Source organism: Mesoplodon mirus (assembly GCF_964341445.2).
Source record: "Mesoplodon mirus genome assembly, chromosome: 4".
Taxonomy (NCBI): domain Eukaryota; kingdom Metazoa; phylum Chordata; class Mammalia; order Artiodactyla; family Ziphiidae; genus Mesoplodon; species Mesoplodon mirus.
Window position 1 is genome coordinate 23784979 of NC_138979.1, and position 23148 is coordinate 23808126.

The 23148-nt window shown below is 41.5% G+C and overlaps 1 protein-coding gene across 3 annotated transcripts in view; it reads right to left on the minus strand.

Moving 5' to 3' along the window:
- Nucleotides 1-23148, minus strand: part of TAF3 (TATA-box binding protein associated factor 3) — a 152947-nt gene that overhangs the window by 36354 nt on the left and 93445 nt on the right. For 2 of the 3 annotated variants that reach the window (XM_082619573.1, XM_082619575.1), the window contains exon 3: nucleotides 1729-3533. In XM_082619573.1, the coding sequence (XP_082475699.1) occupies nucleotides 1729-3533 (1805 nt within the window). The remainder of the gene's footprint in view (nucleotides 1-1728; nucleotides 3534-23148) is intronic. The other variant, XM_082619574.1, reaches the window with a different exon arrangement.

The window sequence follows — 23148 nt, forward strand, 5'->3', positions numbered from 1 at the left end:
CTGGGCCCGTGAGCCATGGCCGCTGGGCCTGCGCGTCCGGAGCCTGTGCTCCGCAACGGGGGAGGCCACAACAGTGAGAGGCCCGCATACCGCAAAAAAAAAAAAAATAAATAAAATAAAATAAAATAAAATAAAATAAAATAAAATCTTCCGGGTACCATGGAAAAATAACACAATGATAAAGTGATTTCAAAAATGGAAAAAAGAGTTGGATTTCTGTATCTTGCTAACTTGCTGATGTTCAGTTATTAATATCAGAATTTCCATTCTACTGTCTTATATTTTAGAATAATAGCCAAGGGGGACAGAGAAAGAAAAAAGTTAGGCAGAAAAATGTGAGAGGTTAGCTAGCTCGTCAGCTAAACTAATCTTCCCAGTTAAGTCTGAAATGGAAAACACTGCAAAAGTATGGATAAATGGAGCTGCTGTAGGTCAAATACAGCATATTTTATCATGTGGAAAAAATTCCTAGGTATGATTTTGTAGCCACCCTCAAAGAGGAATGCTCCCAGAGGGCAGGGAAAGACTACCTGAGGATCTGTACGTATGGCACCAGACACTTAGACACTTTTAAAGAAAATTTAAAAGAAATTTCTCCATCAACAAGTCAACCACTATAACCCAAAGAACTGTGGACAGAGAGCAAAGCTATAAAAGCAGAGGTCGCATCTTGTGCCCAAAGGATCGAGGTCCTGGTTGCTACAAAGTGCATGATGAACATCAGTTTCTTTGGCTATATTCTACGGAAGCCTGATTTACTTACATGGGAAAATACTTAGAATTAGTTTCTACCCACCAACCAGGCTGCCAGATGAGCTAGATACTCAGAGACATGTCCTAATCTTATTAAAGCAGAAAAGAGGGACTTCCTGGTGGTGCAGTGGTTAAGAATCCGCCTGCCAGTGTAGGGGACACAGCTTCGATCCCTGGTCCAGGAAGATCCCGCATGCCGCGGAGCAACTAAGCCTGTGAGCCACAACTCCTGAGCCTGCGTGCCACAACTACTGAAGCCCGCATGCCTAGAGCCCATGCTCTGCAACAAGAGAAGCCACTGCAATGAGAAGCCTGCGCACCGCAATGAAGAGTAGCCCCCGCTCGCTGCAACTAGAGAAAGCCTGCATGCAGCCACAAATAAGATAAATAAATAAATTTTTAAAAATCCTGTTTAAAAAAAAAAGCAGAAAATAGAAGAATAAGAGATGCTGCAGAAAGTAGAAGACAGGCATAACCTTAAATACTTGCAAAAATGGCTCACCAAACAAAACGGAATCAGTGAGCAAGGACTCCATGGGCCTTGCTGTCCTCTTAGGACAGCGCCATGGTTTTACCTGCTCCTAGAAAACTGGGTGCTGCCTTTTCCGGGTATCTAATATTTGGGTACAAATTAGTATGCTGCAGACCTGATAATTACAAAAATATTATTCACTGTTGAAGATTACAGATCTTTACAAACTGCCAGAGATTAGTGTGGTTAACAGAGAGTTGATGGTCTGTGATTAGATTGCTCTTAGGCTATGAATTTTTAACGTTTTCCAATGTATCGGGGGGTTGATGACAAGTTTATGGGTTTGAGAATTACAATTAAATTTTGTAAACGCATTACAGATGCGTTTCCAGTTAAGCTCTGGGTGATTTACATCTGAAAAAGACAGACAATTGCTGGCTTTGTTTACCTGTGCTTTCAACAGAACTTGGATCAGACAGGGCCCCCAAGGATAAAGTGCTTACTTTTTCATGCTTGTGTCTCTCCTTCTCTTTCTCCCTCTTCTCTCTCTCTCGCTTCTCCTTCTCCCTCTCCTTCTCCTTCTTCTCCTTCTCTCTCTCTTTCTTTTTCTTCTTCTCCTTTTTGTCCTTTTTCCTTTCTTTCTCCTTGGGCTTCTCTTTCTCTTCGAACAGCTTCTCGGGAAGCATGGGTGTCAAGGAGGGCAGCATGGCCGGGATCCTCACGGCCGCCGCGGGGCTGAACAGGGGCAGCGCCACGTCCTTGGGGGGCAGGGCCAGGGGGGCTGGGGCAGCCTTCAGCTTCTCTTCTCGGCCTTTCTCTTTCGCTTTCTCTTTGTCCCGCTTCTCTTTATCCTTTTTGCCTTTTTCTCTCTCTTTCTTCTTGTCTTTGTGCTTCTCCTTTTCCCTTCTCACCATTCCATCTTTCAATCTTGCTTTTGGATCCACATCTTCAAAGTCCTTTATCTTAAACTTGTAGGGATCTCCCTCTTCGTCTTTGAGAAAGTCCTTCCAGGGATACTTGGCTTCCTTGCTGGTCTCCTTCCCTTTCTCCTTCTCTTTGCTTCTCTCCTTGCTTTTGTCCCTGTCCCTCTCCTTATCTCTCTGCTTCTCTTTCTTCTTCATCTTCACCTTCACTTCCTTTTTCAGCTTCTTTTTGACGTCCGTGGAGGCCGGCGCTTTGGGTTTCTCCTCGTATACCTTGTACAGCGGCTCAGGGGTGGGAGGAGAGACTGAAGGGGAGGAGATGTAAGGGAAACTGGGGGGCACGCTGGGAGGGGTCCCCATCTTGGCTTTCCGGACCACCTCGTCGATGGATGCGTCCATCGTCCAGGAATTGTCAGAACTTGAAGTTCCGCCTGAAAGAGGGAGAGGGGTGGACCCGGACTTGGGGAAGTTGCTGGAGGAAGTGGAAGCTTTTGGGGTAGCACATTCTGAACCTGAAATCCTCTTAGGGCTGGTAAAAATGTCTCCTTCTGACTCGGATCCAGAAGAAAACTCGAAAGGGTCTGGCTCCCGTTCAGCACAAGCCCGTGCAATCACAGCATCAATAGAGTCGTCAATGGTCTTATCAGTCACGACGGCCTTTTTCGGCTGATTCTCATGGTTCAGTTTCCCAGCATCAGGGGCTGTTTGTATTTGTTTCACCTGAATGGTCTCTTTACTAATTTTTTCACTTATTGTAGCTGAAGGAGTCCTGTTAGGGGTGTCGGGTCTGATGGGTACTTGGGGAATGTGAGTGATGACCTTGGGACTCTTGGGGCTTTTGGGGCTCTTCGAACGTCCAGGAGACTTCTTTTCTTTGGATATCGTTTTTGGAGACCGAATAGGACTTCCGACCATTGCTGGTGACGGAGTTGTTTTGGGTGATTTAGTCTTCTGCCCTGGAGAACTGGTTTTAGTCTTTGTTTTAGGTGTAAACGACCTCGCTTCCAACGGTTTTGCGGTTGGCAGCTGTGATTTTGCCACTGGAGCTAACATTGGCGGCTCTGGTGACGGAGGAGCTAGGTCCGTGCTGTCCTGGACGTGGATGGGGGACAGCATTGGTGGGATCTTCTGGGGGTTTATTGAGCTGAGTGGCTCTCGAGCCTCCAGTAACACCACGTCCAGGGTGTCCCCTTTAGTGCTTAGCAGGCGTGGCCGCTTCATCGTGGGCATTTCTTCAGCTTCCGGACTGTCCAGCGGTCTCTTACCCAAGAAGTTCTCATCATTGATAATTTCCTCCTCTTCCAGTTCATCATCTTCTTCCAAGGGAACCTGCATGGCTTCTGCTGACGTGCCCCCATCGGTGGGCACCTGCTCTTCTTCTTCTTCTGGTGAAAGAAGAAAAATGAAGTGTTATTATAATATACATATATATAAAACCTAAGAAATAAAAACAATGCTTCAAACATGATTTCTAAGAAAGAAAGGAAATTATTGACAGTTGTTGGAGAGTACAGTGGTAAGTTTTCTAGAACCTTCCAAACTTGCAAGCTGTCGTGCTTTGAAGAGCGGCAACCAGTGACAGGAGATATACAAACCGTTTTCCTTTCTAGTGGTGTGGCTCTAAATGCAGGATCTGGAGTTTGCTAAGGATTTCCTGTTTGCCCTCTGCTTCCTTAATTAATTCTTTTCCTAACTCGACTAAATACTGCCTTTCTGTTTTCCGCCTCCTCTTACGTACACGTGTACACACACACACACACACACACACACCTACCTCTAAAAACCAAGACATGGGGGACTTCCCCGGTGGTCTAATGGTATAGAATCCACCTTCCAATGCAGGAGATGCGGGTTCGATCCCTGGTCAGGGAACTAAGATCCCACACGTCACACAGCAACTAAGCCCATGCGCCACTATTACTGAGCTCGTGCGTCTCAGCGAGAGAGCCCGCGTGCTGCACACTACAGAGCCCATGCGTGCTGGAGCCCACACGCCTCAACTAGAGAGAGAAAACCCTCACGCCACAACCAGAGAGATGCCCGGGTGCTGCAACAAAGAGACCGCACACCGTAATGAAAGATCCTGCATGCCTCAACGAAGATCCTGTGTGCTGCAAGACCTGACACAGCCAAAAAAATAAGGAAAATAAATAAATAAATAAAATATTTAAAAAAATCAAGAGATGGGTTATTATATGACTACTTTCCTCGGAAATGACAGACAAGAATATTTTTTAAAAGAACCTTCATAACATATTTTAATTCTTGGAGTTTGAAAAATGTAAATCTCCAACCTGGACACAATTCATACTCTATTTATGTCTTCTGTTCCGCTGGCTTGAGGACAGCCACTTTGAGAAGCAGTGTGGTGACATGAAGGACACATCGGCTGGCATTAGAAAGATGGTGTTTCAGCAGGCGTTCAGGCGTCACAAAGCAACAGGCCTAAGGCAATCTCTTAACCTCCTTGAGGCTGTCTTCTGACCTCTCAAAAGGGGCTAACGTTACTTGCCCTGCCCACTTGACTGAGTTGCTGTGGGGTCAGATTATTTCTCTCCACACATATTAACTAAGCATCTACCATGCGTAATGCACGATGGTAAAGGCTGAAAGAGCTACAGAATAAGTCAGAAATAAACCACGACCTGAAAGAGCTTACAGTTCAGCAGGAGTCACCGTGTAGGTGTCTAGCACGTATAAAGTGATTAGTACCATAAGAGAGAGAAAGTGCCACAGCAGTTCAAAGGAGAAACAGAATACCTCAATGTCAAAGATCTGGGACACACCTGACTACTCAGGTAGCATTTTGGATATTTGGAGATTGATAATGGTGAAGTACAGGATGTAGGAACAGGTGACACAGAGATGGAGGGGTGCACATAGGAAGTTGTATAAGAACCAGGGAATAATTTGTCTGGAAGGTAGGGTGCAAGATGGGAAATAGGAGACAGTAAGTTTAGCAAGCTTATATCCAGATCCTAGAGGTTTTGAATTCCAGAAAAACAAACATGATCTTTATTCTAGTGGTAGTTTAGACCTTGTAAAGATTTTCAGACAAGGGAGAAAAGTGACTGGAGTGTATGGTAGCAAAATTACTCTGGCAGGAACATATATGATGGATGGGAGGTAATGGATCCTAATGAAGAGGTGACAGGTTAGGGGTTATGAAATGATGTAGGGAAGTGACAAGAAGGGTCTGGACTAGAAGAGCGGTAATGAGTAAGAGGTAGATGATATTCTGAAGACAGAATGAACAGAATCTGATAGGTGATTAGGTATAAGAGTGGAGGAAGGATTCAAACACAGGTTTAAGGCTTTGAGCCCTGGTGAGTGAGAAATGCAGTCATTCATGCAAACAGGAAGTAAAGAAATAGAGAAGGAAGATGATTATGAATTAGCTCAATCCTTGAGCTACACTAAAGTTCAGAAAACAGGACAGGGTGTTAGAGAAATCTTTGCTGCGCTCAATGAAATCACAATAATGGATAATGTCAGCAAGAGAGCAGTCAGGGTAGTCAGGTTTAGATATTCTAAGGATAAAGAGAAGCGGAGGCACTAGAGAAATCAGGAGATGTCAAAGAGATCAAGGGGGTAACGGTTTTCAAGGGGAGGATGCAGGAACAAAGTCAAATGCTTACGAGGGCAGCGAGAACAAAGGCTCACAGCGGAAGTCCCTCCAACAGGAACACTAAGGGGGGAAGACGTAATGTTCCTGAAAGCGTTTTGTAAACTACAGAGAACAAGACAAACTGGAGACACAATGATTGCTACCATTACTCGAGAATAATACTGTCGTCCATCCAGTCACCCAAGTGAGAAACATCACTCCATGCTGCTAGTGTACTTCCCCCTCTTTCTCCAGATCAGAATTGTGACCTGTTTTCTATTCTGTTTCCTTTCATGTGTTTTCCCTATCGCTACTGTGAGCTCAACTCAGCATTGGGTTTCTACACATCGCGTTTAAGACTGTACTACTTGGCCAGTGTGTAATTCTATCAAATTGGAACTGGCAGGATGACGACCACATAGGCATTTGAACTGCAGGATGTGTGTCATACTGGGCTATGGAAAACTGGACTGTTTTCCAGCAAATACTTTAGAAAACAGACTGGTTCATTTAGAATTTGGAGCTCAAGTAACTCAGAAAAATATTTTTAAAATTAATGGTTGCTGCTTACATTTAAGTGAGAAAAATTTAACATAAAGCTTAATTCAAAGTGGTCTCCATAAGCTAGGAGGGATTACTCCATTTCTGTTATTTTATTTTTATGGTTTCTTTCTTTTGTTTGTTTATTTCAAGTCCCTGCTGTTAACTTGTATGCCTCTAGAAGCTTTATGTGGTTTAGAGGAATATAAGTGAATTATAAAAATAAACTGTTACAAGAGCTGATTTTAGGAATACTTAAATATACAAATGTTTACTTTTAATTTACAATTTTTTTACGCTTAAAGATTTTATAAGAAAGCTTCAATTGCAGCATCAAAATTAATCAAAATGAAAAGGGAATTTTGCTGGAAGAGAAAGCCTTAAGCTTTAATAAGAACAGGTGTGAAATGTTTAAAGTGTGAAAATATTTAAAACAATTTTCTGAATTAGAAATTATGTGGTAATTGCAGAGCGTGCAAGTGATGTGCATGTAAGGCATAAAGCATAATAGTGAATGGATACCTGTAAAACAATTGTCGACTTCAGGAAGACAGCATTGGCATCATCATCATCACAACTTCCCTTGGCTCCTTTCTGATTCATCCTCTCCTCTCTTCACTCCCACCCCCATCCCCAGGTAACTACTCGTCTTTTTTTATCTTTCCTTTCTTTGTTTCCTGTACGGTTTTACCACATTTGTATGTAGTGACTTGTTTTTGAACTTCAGATACGTGGTGTCACACTATAATGTTCTTCAGCTTTTTTGCCCCTAACATTATGTTTCTGAGCATCACCTATGTCCCTTCAGGTAGCTGTAGTGCATTCATTTTCACTGTTGTAAAAATGTACCACGCTTATTAATCCATTCTCCACAGTATTAAAGTTTTCCACTTGAGTGAATGTATTTTATTTTTAAAATATTACAAAATGCAAACAAATGAACATAACTGATCTAGCTTATGCTTGCTCAAACACAGACTTAATTGGTGATTTTGCATAACGAGTGTCTGGCTTTCTATTACATGAGTTATTTTAATTCTGTGTTCTAAGAGTTTGGAGTAAGATAAATATGTGATGGCTACTGAATGGCTTATTCTTTACCATCACCCAAACCCCCACCTGAAGGTTAATCTCAGTTTGATTACAGGTGAACAGCAATGAAGTATTCCTTGTGTGTATGTGTATAATGAGCATGATTCAACAAAAATCTGTAAAAATCCTAAAAGTGGTTTTTAGCATTTTCCTATACTTATCCATGAAAACAGTTTTACTATAAAATAGCATATAATTTGGTTAATAGAAGTTTAATATTACAAGATACTTGATCTTTTGACATGTCATTATATAAAGGTGTAAAAAATAGTATAAATTTTTTTTTGAGCCACAAGCTCTTTCTAATTTAACACAAATATAGACACAAGAATAAAAGCTGTGCTCGAAAGTCAAAAGAGTGATGTTACAATATGAGGAGTATTTTAAAGATTTTTTTATTTCCAGAGAACTAAGAACTTATTTTCTACTGTTTAAATATGTTTATTTTTTTAAAGATTTTTTTTTGATGTGTACCAATTTTAAAGTTTTTATTGAATTTGTTACAATATTGCTTCTGGTTTATGTTTTGGTTTTCTGGCCACGAGGCATGTGGGATCTTAGCTCCCTGACCAGGGATTGAACCTGCACCCCCTGCACTGGAAGGCGAAGTCTTAACCACTGGACCGCCAGGGAAGTCCCATGTCCATCTTTTTTTAAAACTTCACAAATATTGAGAGGAGTGGGGGGAGACAATACAAACCCCATTCCAATTTTCCTTCATTAATGACACAAATAAGTAATCCACACTCCCTACATTTCCCGGAGGAGTAATGAGCAAAACGCATTTCTTTACCAAACTTATCGAAGAAAACCCAAACAAGGCAATATGGTCTGAACACACCAAAAGGATTTTTAGGGGTTAGTTCTAAGCTACTATAAATATTGACTTAGAATAAAATATCTTTAAAAAAATCTTTTTAACTAGAATGATAAATGCCTTTAAAGAAACACTATAATCTAAAAAGCTCATGGACATTAGGAAAAAAGGAAATTGCAAAGGCATGAAAGCTTTTTATCTCATTAACTACACAGATTCATGATCTTAAGCAGAAAATATACTTGCGCTACTGAACTCTGTAGGGACAATAAAATGCTATCTGCATATATTTCACCAAAAATTAAATGTATTTAAAACTAGATTTCCTGTAATTTTTTGGAAATACACATACAGAAATTAATTTCTAGCAACGATGACATGAACTTTCCTACTGTCTTTTTAGTTTATGCACACTGATGTTTTTATAACAGATACGAAAGGATTCATTTAAAATGCACATTTTTCAAAAAACATCTTTCTATACTATGTATGTTTATTACAACCAGTTACTTTAAGCGACTCCATACTACTTACGTTCATTCATTCACTCCTTACTCATCATTCAATCATTCGTTCACCTACCGAGTGCCTTGTGAACACCGGTGCAGGTAGCACCGTGTTAGATCCTAGGAACATACAGTCAAATAAGACATGACTTCCTATCCTGAAGAATCAACTACATTTTGTGGCCATCAGTTCAAGTGCTGTGGCAAGGATCGGTACAAGGTACGTATGTAGCCACATCCAGGTATACGAGGACAGAAATCCCAAGGTCAACTAGAGAGGAAGTGGATGGAAACTATATCTGGGGTCTGTTACCAGAGCCACAGTTCGACCTAGCACAGCCCATTTACTCTCTCAGACCTAAGTTTTCCCATCTGCAAAATAGAAGTACTGGGGGGTGTGGGGGTGGGAAGGGATAAACTGGGAGATTGGGACTGACATATACACACTACTATATAGAAAATAAATAACTAATAAGAACCTGCTGTATAGCTCAAGGAACTCTACTCAATACTCTGTAATGGTCTATATGGGGAAATAATCTAAAAGAAAAATGAGTAGATATATGTATATGTATAACTGAATCACTTTGCTGTACACCTGAAACTAACACAACACTGTAAACCAACTATACTCCAATAAAAAATTTAAAAAATAAAAGTAAAAAAAAATACACACACACACACACACACACACAAGTATTGACATCTGACTTCTGCTCTGAAGAATTGAAGGTCTCTAATATCAGGGCCATCTCCACATGCAGGGGGATGATCTAAAGGGCAGGACAGAGTCCTTCCTGCCCCTAAATATCTCACTGACCACATGCTACAGTGCTTGGCATTCCGAGCACTTGATTTATGTCTTGGATAAGGGCAGTATCTTTAAGATGTTGCTGCCAAAATATTTTTAAGACTGTAAAGCTGACATGTGAATGATTCTATCCTACTTTTTGAGGTAAGGAGACTCTGAGTAAATGATACTTCAGTGAAGTAATTTGACGGAATGCTGAGGATGGAGAGGGTCTGGAACCCAGGGTGCTGCCAAGAGGGGGAGGCTCTGGTGGGCTGCTGCTGTTGGGGGGCATGTCTAGGGCAGGTGGAGGATGACAGGCAGACACTGGATGCCTGGGAAATGCAGGAAGAGCAGCAATATTAAAACAACCCATTCCAACATTTTATCTCTTAGTTCCAAATGAAGCCAAAAATTTTTTTCGAATCCCATCTACATGCCCTCATAAAATATTTTAAAAATTGTCCTGTCTATAATGGGACTGAAATTAGACCCTTGAAACACAGCTCAACATGTATAAGTGTGTAGGTATTTTCTAAACAAACCTATTTACTTAAAAAAATGAAATGACTAGCAAAGACAAGACAATTAGGCAATGACAATTCATACAGTACAACCAATCAATAACACAATAAATTGATAGCAGAGTGAAGCTGATGTGTTATAAACACCTATATATACACTGACCTGCAGAAAAGCACTATTTCACTAACATTCTGCACAGTAAAAAACTAAAATGCTATATAAGCAAGCCAACCTGAAATGACACCTAGTATTATAAATGGCCTAATCTATATGTTAATACTGTTGTATCACATAACTGCAGCAAGGCTAAGATAACAGTATGACTTTGGGGTTTCTATGGCTACATCCTGGGCTGGCGTGCCTGAAAGGGCTGGCTGCTGACACTACATGAGCATTCTGAGTGCTTCTTTTTGGTTATTTACGATATGATTTATGATAACAACAACATCTCCCATTTTCTCTCCTCCTCAGATACAATAAATTGCTATCGTTAATCACCCTTCTTAGTTCAACTATGATTACAATAGCATAATAGGGTCTGGCTATGGTAATATTGTGGATTTTTTAAAAGAAATAAATACAAGGAGATCTCTTCAGACAATGTCAGTATCTCTAATATTTTAATCATCTTCCTTTAAGTCTTTCAGAATAAATTCTATTACAACTAAGATTCCATATCCAGGATGTAAGCCCTTTGTGCAAATCAAATTCATGATCGAGCCCTACACATTCACAAATCACTACTACCATGATGTCCTTAAACTCACCACAGCAGTAAGACTGCACATAGGATACGGTTTCTTTTCCAAGACAGACAATGATAGTTGTTTCTCTCTTGTATTGATGAGACTAATCTTACTGCTGTTTTTTCCTCCCAGAACTAGACAAACTAGGCAAATTAGCCATTCGTCTATCAGAAGGCAAAAAAAAAACAGTAGAGAAAGAATAAAAACTTTGCCATCATGCAGACATGTGTGACCTGCCTTTGCCAATTACTGGCTGTGTGGTTGCTTAATCTTTCTGAACTTTACTTTCCTTTTATGCCCATTCGGATTAACAGCTAGTACTACCTCTCTCGCAGTAACAGTAAGAGGAATCCTTTTCCTCCCTGCATCGATGCCCTTTCCACCAGACCTCGGCAAGAGGTGGAGCCTACTTGATTTGGGTGGCCAGGTAACTTGCTTTGGCTGATGGGTCAGAGTTGGCAAATGCAACACAAGCACAGGATGGAAAACCACGTGCAGACTGGGGCTTGCCCTCCTGCTGCTCATGGGAGACTTGCAACCACCCCAGGGCCCGGGTTAGCCTCCTGGGTGATGAGAGCTGCGTGGCTCAGAGCCCCAGCCAAACCGTCAGACATATGAGTGATGCCATCGATTACTAGCTGATGGCAAATGTCCAACCGAGTCCAGCCAGACCCAGCAAAAGGACTGCACTGCTGAGCCAACCCCAAATGCCAACTCCCAGGATTATGAGCCAGTAAACAGTTGCTGTTTTAAGCTACTAATCTTTGGGGTGGCTTGCTACGCAGCAACATGTTAACCATGTGTTCACAAGTACATGTACAGTGGATTCATGTTATTTGGGGTGATTATGTTCTATAAAGGGGCTGCAAACACTCAGTCAGTGAAAACCGCTGCTCCCAAAGGAAATACAAGGTTAGGTTCCTATGAGGCTTTGGTCACAACATTTTCATCAGCAGATCAATACAGAATCTTGTTTTATGTGTGTTTCTGTTTAAAGACATCTCATTTAATATATACTGTTGATTCATTCACAGTGAACTCACGGCCAACAGTACTGCACGGAGCTGCTCTATTCTTTCCATTAAGGCACATCAAGCCCTCTTGCACCTGGGAACACCAGCCAGCGTCATGCTTGGGGGGCACTTTAGATAGCAGAATCACCAAAAAAAGCAAAAACTGCAAAAAGCATGGCAACAAATAGACTGAAAATACACCTGTCGACAGTCTGAGCTGAAATAAGAAGGCAGAGTGTCCCTCTGTTTAGACTCAGCTAGAAATGTGCACAACTCAAATTTCCTGCCCCCCTGCGCCTGTCCGTGAGTGACTGTGGAAGCACTATGTGCACTGATCTGGGGGCTACAAGTACATTCTAGCCAGCAGGCGAAATCACAAATACAGAATCAGCACATAATGAGGGTCGGCTACATATAATTAAATGGACACAAACCCATCAACATCGAATATTTTTATGAACGACTGATTTAAAAGAAAAGATTTTACTTGAAAAGTAATTCCAGTCCTCAGAAGGTATTTAATAAGAAGATGAAAAGTGCCTTATGAACTATAACATTGTGATTATACCTGGCAAGGCATTTTCCCAAATCCAAACTGGGTCGTATTTTAGTTTAAATTCAAAGAAGCAGCTATGTGCAGAGCATTCTGCTCAAGCCACATGATCATTCTCTGACTTTCTGGAACATACCCAGTTCCTTCCCGTCTCAGGGTCTTTACACCCACAGATTCCGCTCCTCTCCACTGGCAACACTCTTCCCTTTGTTACTTCCGTGCTTGTCTCTCACCCTTTAAGTCTTACGCTTAAGCACTTCTCAAAGAAGTATCCCCTGGTCATGCCTTATCTCCAAAATGAGTTACAATTTGTAACTGCTTGATCGTTAGTGCATTTTTAAAATCTATTTCCCCAACTAAGCTTCACTGACCATGTTTTCCCTTGGCTGCAAAACAATCATCCATGGCTAATAATCAATATTTCCTTCAGCAGCATTACTATTAGAAAAGTAAGAAAAACTATTTTACCATATTTTTTCTGATTCTAAGTTGTCAAAATATGAAGAAGTGTATATCTCGGAATTGCTATTTTTAGAATAAACAGTAGCATCTTCTTGTCTCTATTGGATGAGGGACAGTAGGGATGGAGCAGTCACTGCCTGCCCATGGGTGAACCTGACCGTCATTCCTGGTAGCATGAATGGACACCAGTGTTTCAGTCAACAAACAATTAAAAAATCTGAAGAAGAAATATTCTTCTTCAGTTCTATGAAGTTAAAAAGAAACATTTGTATGATAAGACTAATTGGCAGCATATTTTTTTCCCCTAGTGGTACATAAAAGAATGGTGCTTTTTATGATTGATGGTGTCTTAAGATCAGTGAAATATGACAGCCGTTCCAAATTATTATTAAATGTTTACTATGCTCCTTACTATATAATACAGAGAAATTGTTTTAGTTATTAAAGTAACATTAAACTGGACACACCTGAAATCCAATGGTCCTTGAAGACCCACGAGAACTTGCAAACTGCAACTCAGAGGGAATGGCTCAGGTAAGTGGTAGCTTGGCTGTCGCCCAGGGCTCTCCATTTTCCTCCCCCCCCTTTTTTTTTTTTGCGGTACGCAGGCCTCTCACTGTTGTGGCCTCTCCCGCTGCAGAGCACAGGCTCTGGACACACAGGCTCAGCGGCCATGGCTCACGGGCCCAGCCGCTCCGCGGCATGTGGTATCTTCCCGGACCGGGGCACGCACCCATGTCCCCGGCATCGACAGGCGGACTCTCAACCACTGCGCCACCAGGGAAGCCCTTCCTCCTCTTCTTGTGCCCACTTACATAAGAACTCCCACCCATCAACTAGGAGACTAACTTGGCCCGTGACCTCTGCGCTGGGGACAGTGTTTAGGAGCAGGCTCTATTCCAAGCCCCACGTTATTCTGAAGGCAGCGTTTCATTACAGCGTGAACAGCAATGGACTGGAAGACGACCCTGGTTCCACGTTCCTCTGTGACGATGAACACAAGATTCTTTCCCCCCCCACACACAAAATAATGCCAGCCCTACCTACTTTCCAGGGTTATCGTGCGCAGTCAGCACGAGCTCAACGTGAAATCATTTTGAAAACTGTTCAGACAGAAGTTGGTGTCAGAGGCGGCGGCAGCAGCCGAGACCCTCCACTGCCACCGTCCTCCACCCAACCAGCAGCCCCGCCCACCCCGGCTGCCGAGCCAGTCCCCCAGAGGAGCTGCTCCAGCAGTGAGCTTCCCCCAACTACGCATGTGTAATCCTAGAGATCTTAGCAAAATCATTTCAAACGAAAGCTTGGTATAACTACACAATGGCTGTTATCAAAGCAAGATTAGAAAGAAGACTAAATTTCGGATGACTCTAGTTTGAAATGGTAAGAGAAACATTAGTTCAGTACCAAATGGTAAATTTAATAGGGGGAAAGAAATTCAGTATTTAAGCTTCAAATTTTTATGTGTCTATCCTTGCCTCACTCTATTAACTCCAAAGATCCTCGTATTTACAAGATAGCCTGTAAAATCTGCTGCTGGCCTCTCAAACTTTGGTGACTCAAAATAAACAAAAAAACACCCTAAGAATCCATCCTCATACAAGCCACAAAACAAGCAATTCACAACAGCATAAAAATGACTAGAAAATGCTATGAAATTACAATCAACTCTTTCCTGGCGTGGACAGGGAGTAGGGGAGGGGCACAGAGGTCAACCAGTCTGTGAGTAACAGAAAGTTACCACACACATGAGATACGGATTAAAAAATTCTTAAAAATCAAAAGCAAAAGGTACTGATTTTTAACACTGAAATGACTTGGAACGTCATTTAAATTTTCTATGGTAAAAGGCGTGTCAGGAAGTCCCAACGCCTCAGGGATGAATGTCATTACAATATTGCACTTGTGTGAGGCCTATGGGTTTAAGAAAGGCCGATGGGGAAACACACAGAGTGAGAAGAGCAGAGAACTGACATTTTGAGACACAGCAAAATGTAAAGTACTGGCAGAAGGAGAATGGGATGGAATTAGCCAGTAAGTCGGAAGAGGAGAATGTATAAGCAAGTATAAGAATTTTTAACAAGTAGGGAGTATTCAATTGTGCCAAAGATCAGAAAAGTATCAAATAAGCCAAAAGAAAAGTATTATTATGATCCATGATAAGAGCTATGAAATAATTAAATAGGATAAAGTAACAGAAAATAACAACCAGGGAGGTAGTGTAAGGTACAATGCTGCCTCCTTAGACGGAGTGGAGAAACTATCTAAACACTGATTAATTAAACAGAGATATGAATAATTAGAACAGCTAGTCGGAAGCAGGCCAGGGGGCAAGCAATCTGGGCGCAGGGAACAGCACGGGGAGCAGCCGTGTTTTTGTGCTGGGGTCTCTGCAGGAAGCCTGTGTGCTGACAGTGAGTCAGGGAGGGGAAGACGGAATGGGATGGGCTGGAGAGGCAGACAGGGCTTTACTGAAAGGTTGATGGGACGTCAGTAATAGTTTTAAAATAGTTTGATCTGTCTTGAAAAAGATTACTCCAGCAGCTGTGTAAAGAATACTAGTCAGGTTATTGGTGAGCTGAGTAAACAGCTTTAGTAGTGGTGGAGGCAAAAGCTGGAGGGGGGTAGCGTAAGGAAAGTATCACGAAGTAAAGACCACCTCATTCATTCATTCATTCATTCATTCATCCATCCATCCATCCATCCATCCATCCATCCATCCATCCATTCACCCACCAAATATTTATTACGATCTATATACAACAGGCCATACAGATTAAGCAAACAAAAAACAAGGTTTCCCTTCTCATGGACTTTACACGCTGGTAGGGCAGACAGGCAACAGATATTTACAAAAGATAATTAGTAGTGATTAAGTGCTAGGAAGATAATAAAACAAGATCGCCTGTCTGGGGAGGGAAAGGGCTATTAATTTAGATAGAATGTTCACTGAGGAAGTGATGTTTCAGCTGAGACCAGGTTCGTGAGAAAGCTAGAGGCATGGGGTGATCTTCTGAACAAGAATCTCAGGGAAGAGAGGGCAAGGGCGAGGCCATGCCATGGGAACAGGAGGAAAGGCAGGCTGGCTGGAGGCGAGGCGCGTGGAGGTGTCTGAGCTCAACGGGAAGCGTGATCAGAAGAGTGGAAAAGACGGAGGAAGGTAGGAAAAATTGCTACAGAGAGGTCTCAAAATGCTCACTGTGCAGATGGATGAACAAGACCAGCTATTAGGTAAGGCGAACAAAAGAACCAGAAAATAACAGTTCTTTAGTCTACTCATGGGGAAAGAAATTAAAGGACTGGCTGCACTTAACACAACCACACCAATAGGAAATCAATTATTATATGAAATTACACACATATAAAAAGTCACTGAGCATGCATATCGGCACTGCTCTCCCACTTTTACACAGTGAAGCAGACACGTGCCAGAGGGCAACGCACTTAAAGTGGATCAAGATAGGACATTTGTCTTTGGGATAATACTTTATTCTATTTTGCGCAGTCTGCTACCATAAAAATAAAAATAAAGTAAAAAACTACATTTAAGTTGATTGATTTTTACATTGCACAGACTTCTAGGTACAAAGTATACATACTTTTAACCAAACCTTTATTCTAATGTAGGATTGTCCCCATGCTCAAAATGACCTTGACAAAATTCTGGAAAAACTATCTCAAGACCTGGGGCTCTAAAGCTCTTTTAGAATTAGCTCTGAATAATTGTCCCACAATATGAGTTTCTTGATTAATTGCTTAAGATAAGGTCTCCTTTTCGTTGCTGGCCTCCAGTGGCTCCACTAGTTCCCACAATCACTTTTGTCTCATTCTTCTAAACCTTGGAAGTCTAACAGAAAAATCAGAGATACACCAATTCCATTACTTGAGGATTAGCTAAGAGATAACCCTTTGTATTCCATTACTGACCATTATTTGAGTAATTATTCAATAACTATCGTACATTTGAAAGATGCACTAATTGTTTTCTGAGGCTCACTCCTGCTTTGCACCCGACAAGTTGTGAATGTCATGTTCTTTAACACTGTAAATCTACATTTGGGTCACATGAGAAAAATGGCCAGTAACTTTCACTGCATTTCATTTTTCTTGGATTTCTTTTCCTACCTGAAAAGTAAAAGCTGAAACAAGAAGAATTAGTCAGTTGAAGGTCTTACTGACTAACTAGAAAATTAGGACTCTATTTTTGACCAGACTTACGTCTTGCAAGAGTCAGATTTCTGCATAATTTAGACAGAAAATTGGCATGGGATTCCTGCCAATTTCAGCAAAATTAGTATTCAGCCACCTGAATTTTTGGCAGTATTCCAGTATGTTTATCCAAAGCAATAAGTAGACAGAAAATAAAAGAAAATTAACAATCATGCCTAAATAAGTTAGTTTCTCTCTTTACCTCTCGGTCTTTTCTCTCTCTCTCTCTCTCTCTCACACACACACACACACCAACATTAAAAAAAAAGGAATGAATAATTTTAAAAGCACATTTCATAAATGGATTCATAGTTTTATGTTCTCCCCTTAATATCAGTTGCAGACAAAACAAGAAAACCCATCCCATTTTCAAAGTACAAAGAAACCTAGGACAGTCAGCTGCTCAAACACAGTCTACAAAGGGTGAATGTGTTTTCTTTTTTAATTGCTTATCCTCCAAATAAGGCAAACCAGTTACCTCAATTCTTGACTTCCCTTGCTAATAAATGGAAATGACAGGGACAGTGATTCCAAATTCACTAGAAATTGCTTTAGAATGCATCCTAAAGAAAGCTGAAAACCCACAGAGCTAATTTTTGCTTACCTTTAGCTCCTTCTAGAACTCTAGCTGGCACCAGAAAAAGAAAAAAAAACAAGAGGCACAAATTGTGCATTTAATATTTACTGAGCACCTACCATCTGCAAGCTTTGACCTCAGAGAAAACTGGGAAGTATTTAATCTTCGTGGCCATATTAAGCTTGAGTCTGGCAGTGTCCGACTTTGGTAGCTTTCAGACACCCCCAGCAGCGAGCAGGGTGTTGGCAGGGACACTGAAGATTAGAGTAAGGTTTGGAAGCTACGCGGAGAAGGTCGACAAAAGGGGGGCTTCTATTCAACAGTGTTTGTTGTGCACCTACTATGTGCTGGGCACCAGGAGCTAAGGACTCAAAATAAGTAAAAGACCCTCAAAATGCTCACCTATGGGAGAGTTACAAATTGAGAAACACATATATCACTTAAAATGAGGTAGTTTGGGGCTTCCCTGGTGGCACAGTGGTTAAGAATCCACCTGCCAATGCAGGGGACACGGGTTCGAGCCGTGGTCCAGGAAGATCCCACATGCTGCGGAGCAACTAGGCCCATGAGCCTGTGCTCTAGAGCCCGCGAGCCACAACTACTGAGCCCACGTGCCACAACTACTGAAGCCCATGCGCCTAGAGCCCATGCTCAACAACAAGAGAAGCCACTGCAGTGAGAAGTCTGCACACCGCAATGAAGAGTAGCCCCTGTTTGCCACAACTGGAGAACGCCCGCGCACAGCAACGAAGACCCAACGCAGCTAAAAATAAACAAAATAAATAAATTTATTTTAAAAAATGAGGTAGTTTGCAATAATAAAAAATAAGCAGATGGAATTCCCTGGCGGTCCAGTGGTTAAGACTCTGCACTTTCACTGCTGGGGCCCTGGGTTTGATCCCTGGTCAGGGAACTAATATCCCACAAGCTGGGCACAGCACTGCCAAAAAAAAAAAAAAAAGAAAAAAGGGCAGAGTGCTAAGGCTCTCAGAAACAAATAGTAAGAGCAGCACCATCCAATAGAAATAAAATGTGAGCCACATAATGGGATTACAGTACCTGAGACATGACAGGCATCAGGTTCAACAAATCTTTGTTGAATTAAAATGAATCACACTTTTCCAGGATGTGCAAAGTATAATTATGTTTATTCCAGATGAATATGAAAATTACTTGTCTTTGTTGAGATTTCACTATATGGCAGTTGGGGGGGGATGTACTGGTCAGAAATATGCTCTGTAGTAGGAGACATCAACTTGGAATGCTATACCTGCTACTAAAAACTCATTCATTCTTGGATAAATAAAATGTGGTATGTCCATATGATGGAATATTATTCAACAACAAAAAGGAATGAAGTTCTGATATATCCTACAATATGGATGAACATTGAACATTATGCTAAGCGAAAGAAGGCAGTCACAAAAGATCACACATTATATGATTCCATTTATATGAAATGGCCAGAATAGGCAAATCTAGAGAGGCAGAAAGTAGATTAACAGTTGCCTAGGACTGGCAGGAGCTGGGGGGAAATGGGGAGTGGCTGTTAACGGGAATGGGGTTTATTTGGGGGGAAGGTGAAAATGTTCTAAAACTGATTGTGGTGATGGTTGCACAACTCTATGAATATATTAAAAACCAGTGAATTGTGTACACTTGAAATGGGTGAACTGCCTGATGTGTGAATTACCTCTCAATAAAATTATTACATTACAACAATCATTTACTCAACAACCATGTGAATGACTACTGTATGCCTGGCACTCCTCTTGGCACTGGGAAAGAGTTCCTGCCTTCACTGGGATAGAAAGCAAAAAACTCAAATATACATGATATATATATATTTTTTTGCGGTACGCGGGCCTCTCACTGCTGTGGCCCCTCCCGTTGCGGAGCACAGGCTCTGGACGCACAGGCTCAGCGGCCATGGCTCACGGGCCCAGCCGCTCCGTGTCATGTGGGATCTTCCCCGACCGGGGCATGAACCCGTGTCCCCTGCATCGGCAGGCGGACTCTCAACCACTGCGCCACCAGGGAAGCCCTACATGATATTTTTTTAAAAAGGCAGGATAAAGGGACAGAGTGATGAGGCGTGCTGCTGTAAACGGGGAAGAGGTGACAAGGGTGTTTTCATCCACGTACAGCAGAGACCATGTGTATGTGTCGGACACCTGTATTCAGGTGTTTTAATAATTAGATAGTAATGCAGAATGGGAATCCAGAGACCCTGTGCTAACAGAATTCTCCTAGAGTTTATCCTTTACTGTAAGACCTAACGTGGTACACTAAAGAGAAGTATTTTTAAAATATCTGTCTTCCTGTCATTTTATCACTAAGTACTTTTGATTATAACTATTTTTTAAATCATTACCATATGGATTTTATATTCTGAATACTGCTGTGGCTAAACAGTAGAGCAGGGAATTCAGCTGAGACAGAGAGAGAGAGAAAGAGAGAAAGAGAGAGAGAAAGAAAAAAGAGAGAGAGAGAGAGCAGGAGAGAGGGAGAGAGAGGGAGAGAAAGAAATAGGAGAAAGCAAAGTAGTCCATCCATTTTCAGCCAACTTTATTGCCTTCTCCTCCTTCCAGCTGCCTGTGTCACATGGCAGGCCCACAGGTGGGGAAGCGTCTTTTCTGTATGTCTAGGAAGGCAATAAATGTTAAGTTGTCAGGGAGGCCTTACTTGCTGAGTAAGCGATACCTTCAAGATGGTTCATTTAGACACTCTAGAAAGGGACATTAAGTGGCAGCTTCTGTGTGTGGCAATACAGTTTTCGCATTTAAGGCTTTTCATCCTGGGACTCTTTTCAGTCTTTCTTTCTCTCCTTTTTTTTGAGGGAGGACATCTGAATTCTCTCCACCTTTTCTTTACCTTCATTATCATACCTTCCGTCTAGTCAACATTTTATTTGGATGTTTCTTATATACATTCCTTCCAGTTTTTCTCCCCTTTAGGAAGTCTCTAGGCTCTGGAAGTGACCTTGGACCACAACTGGACCCGAGGGAGGAGGCCTGCTTCGGGCACGGGGTGCGGAGGCTGCTGCAGGTGAGCCAGTGCAGACAATGACGAGAAGACCTGAGCACTGGCTCCCTGCCTCTTCCACCTCCCGCCTCCCCTCTCTGGCTCTCTCCATCTCTCTGAAGGCATCAGAGAGCCACCAGGAAGCCTGCATTGTAGGAGCGCGATCCAGGAGAAGAACCAAGAGGTGAGCCTGACATTTGAGCCTGCAAGAGCCGTGGCCCAGAGCCTGAGTGCAGGCTCAGCAGGCTTGTGGGGCAAAAAGGAAGGATGAGACCTGACTTACATGGGATCTCAGCAGAATCCCAAGATCTGCCGGGTTGAGAACAGACTTTCGGGGAGCAAACAGGGACACAGAGAGAAGATGGGAGGCGACTGCAGTGGCCCAGGGGAGAGGTGTCTGAGGCCTGGACCAGGCAGGGGAGACCATGAGAGGTGGTCAAATTCCTGTTAAGAGCAGAAGATTCCAACCGGCAACCCAAGGCTTAGAAGTGTCTTTTGAGGGGGACAGTAGACAGGAGGTGGTGCATAACGTTTTTCAACATTTTTAGTTAACTGCCAGGATTTAAGAATCCAGAAATGTCAAAAAATAAAAATCTAAAAATCTAAAATTGCTGCCTTTACTAAAAATATAAAAAACATCAGAAGATCTAAAATTCCACAGCCACCTTCCCACGAGGCCATAACCCACTGGGGCAGAGTGAGGCTGCCCACAAGAGGGGGGGCACTTCACTGTCACCATGTCCCCAAGCTCCTCTCGGGATCTGTGTCTGCAACCCTCACTGGAGGGTCTAAAACAGACCTACGCCAGGATCTTCTCAGTCGGTGATGACCTAGGATTTGGTTAGATTCCCTAAAGCTTTCTCTGGAGCTTGGTTTAACTAAAGAAAGGCAAAGCTTATGGTTTTATAGGTGCATCAACCAGAACGTCTTACGGTACTGTTACCTACATGAAGCAGTATCATACAAATACATAAATACGTTTAAAAATGTTTCTGGCTGGGAAAAAAAGTATAATTTTCAGCTGAAAAAAATCCCTGAACTACCAGAGGTGAGCTTATAAATATGCCAATGAAGTCTAATTAAAGCAAATGTATTAAAAATATATCTGATAATAAAATATTTACCTTAAGTATCTCTTCAGATAAGTATATATTTGTCTGTCTTCTCCTTTTCTACCTACCCACCTCCTACTCAAAAATCTATCTTGCCTATTAGGATCTCTCTTAAGCTGTGTCCTTTATATTTACACAGAAATTTAATTTCTTACTTGGGTTTATCACTCTGACTTATTTTTCCCTTTTCTTGTCATTTCTGGTTTTTGCTTTTGTTTTTGCATCTTACTGCTTCAGAACCACTATAAAATTGGAGTAAAGCCCAACTCTTAAATGAACATAAATAGTATTCTAGACTCTTCTTATTTATTGGTAATGCTGTTTAAATAATAGAGGGTTATTATTTTTAAAAAGTAGAGAACACAGAGAAGCAATGTGGAACATCAAAACAAAATGCCACACATAACCCAGCTCCTGGAGGAGCCGCTTCCTTGTCCTCATCTGAATCTGCACAATCATCCTTAACTGGAAAGCACTGAATTGACGACAATAATAGAGATTGTGGAAGACTGCTATCAAAAACAGAGAAAAAATTTACATCTCTCAATTAATGAAAATGAAGAGATTCTTGTAGTTCTAGTTATAGGAAGACCTGTTTCCGTATAAAACATTTTCTAACGCTTAGAAATTAAATCATTCTGAGTGGAATAAAATGCAGAAAGAGAACAATCTGAAAGGCAAAAAACCTCCCTTAAAACACAACTATGCATTGCAGAACAAATATTGTTATTACATTAAATTCAAGTTCATGAGAATTTTGCTTATGGTAACTAAAGATTGTTTATGATAACTAACCATTTCAAACAGTGCAAACAAATGGGAAACACTAAAAAACAATTCTGCTTTGAAGATGAGGATTTTATCATAAGCACATGCCCTCAACTACATTGTGTAACCTAGTTTATAATATGCCTACTTCTCTAGAGGTCAGGCATCAAAAAAACTCTTGATATTCTAGATTTTCCGGACAGTTCTCTGAACCTGAAAACAAAAGCTACTAAATTAAATAATAACTATCTGCCAAAAAGATCATTTGCATTTCTTGATAAGAGAAAGGGAGCCAGTCTTAGGCTATTACCTAGATAACTGTAGGTAGGCAGGACTTATAAAAGCCATTAGAATATTAGTTTTTATCTGTTCTAAATCACCAGCACAATAGCTCACGGTTATTAACACAAAGGCAGTCCCACAAGCTTCACTTGCCCACATAGGAATTACAGCAATTATTATTCATAATGACATCCTTGTAGATGTCAGTAGATGAAGTATGTTTGGAGTACTCCAGTTAAGAAATTAATAAAATTGATGATACAATTTGAAAATGTCCATAATGCATTAAAATGGCATTTTTGACTCAAATGGTAAAATTTCATAGAAAATCCATTTATGGAACTCCCCCAGTTACCTAAAGATGTAGGGCAAGGGTAATT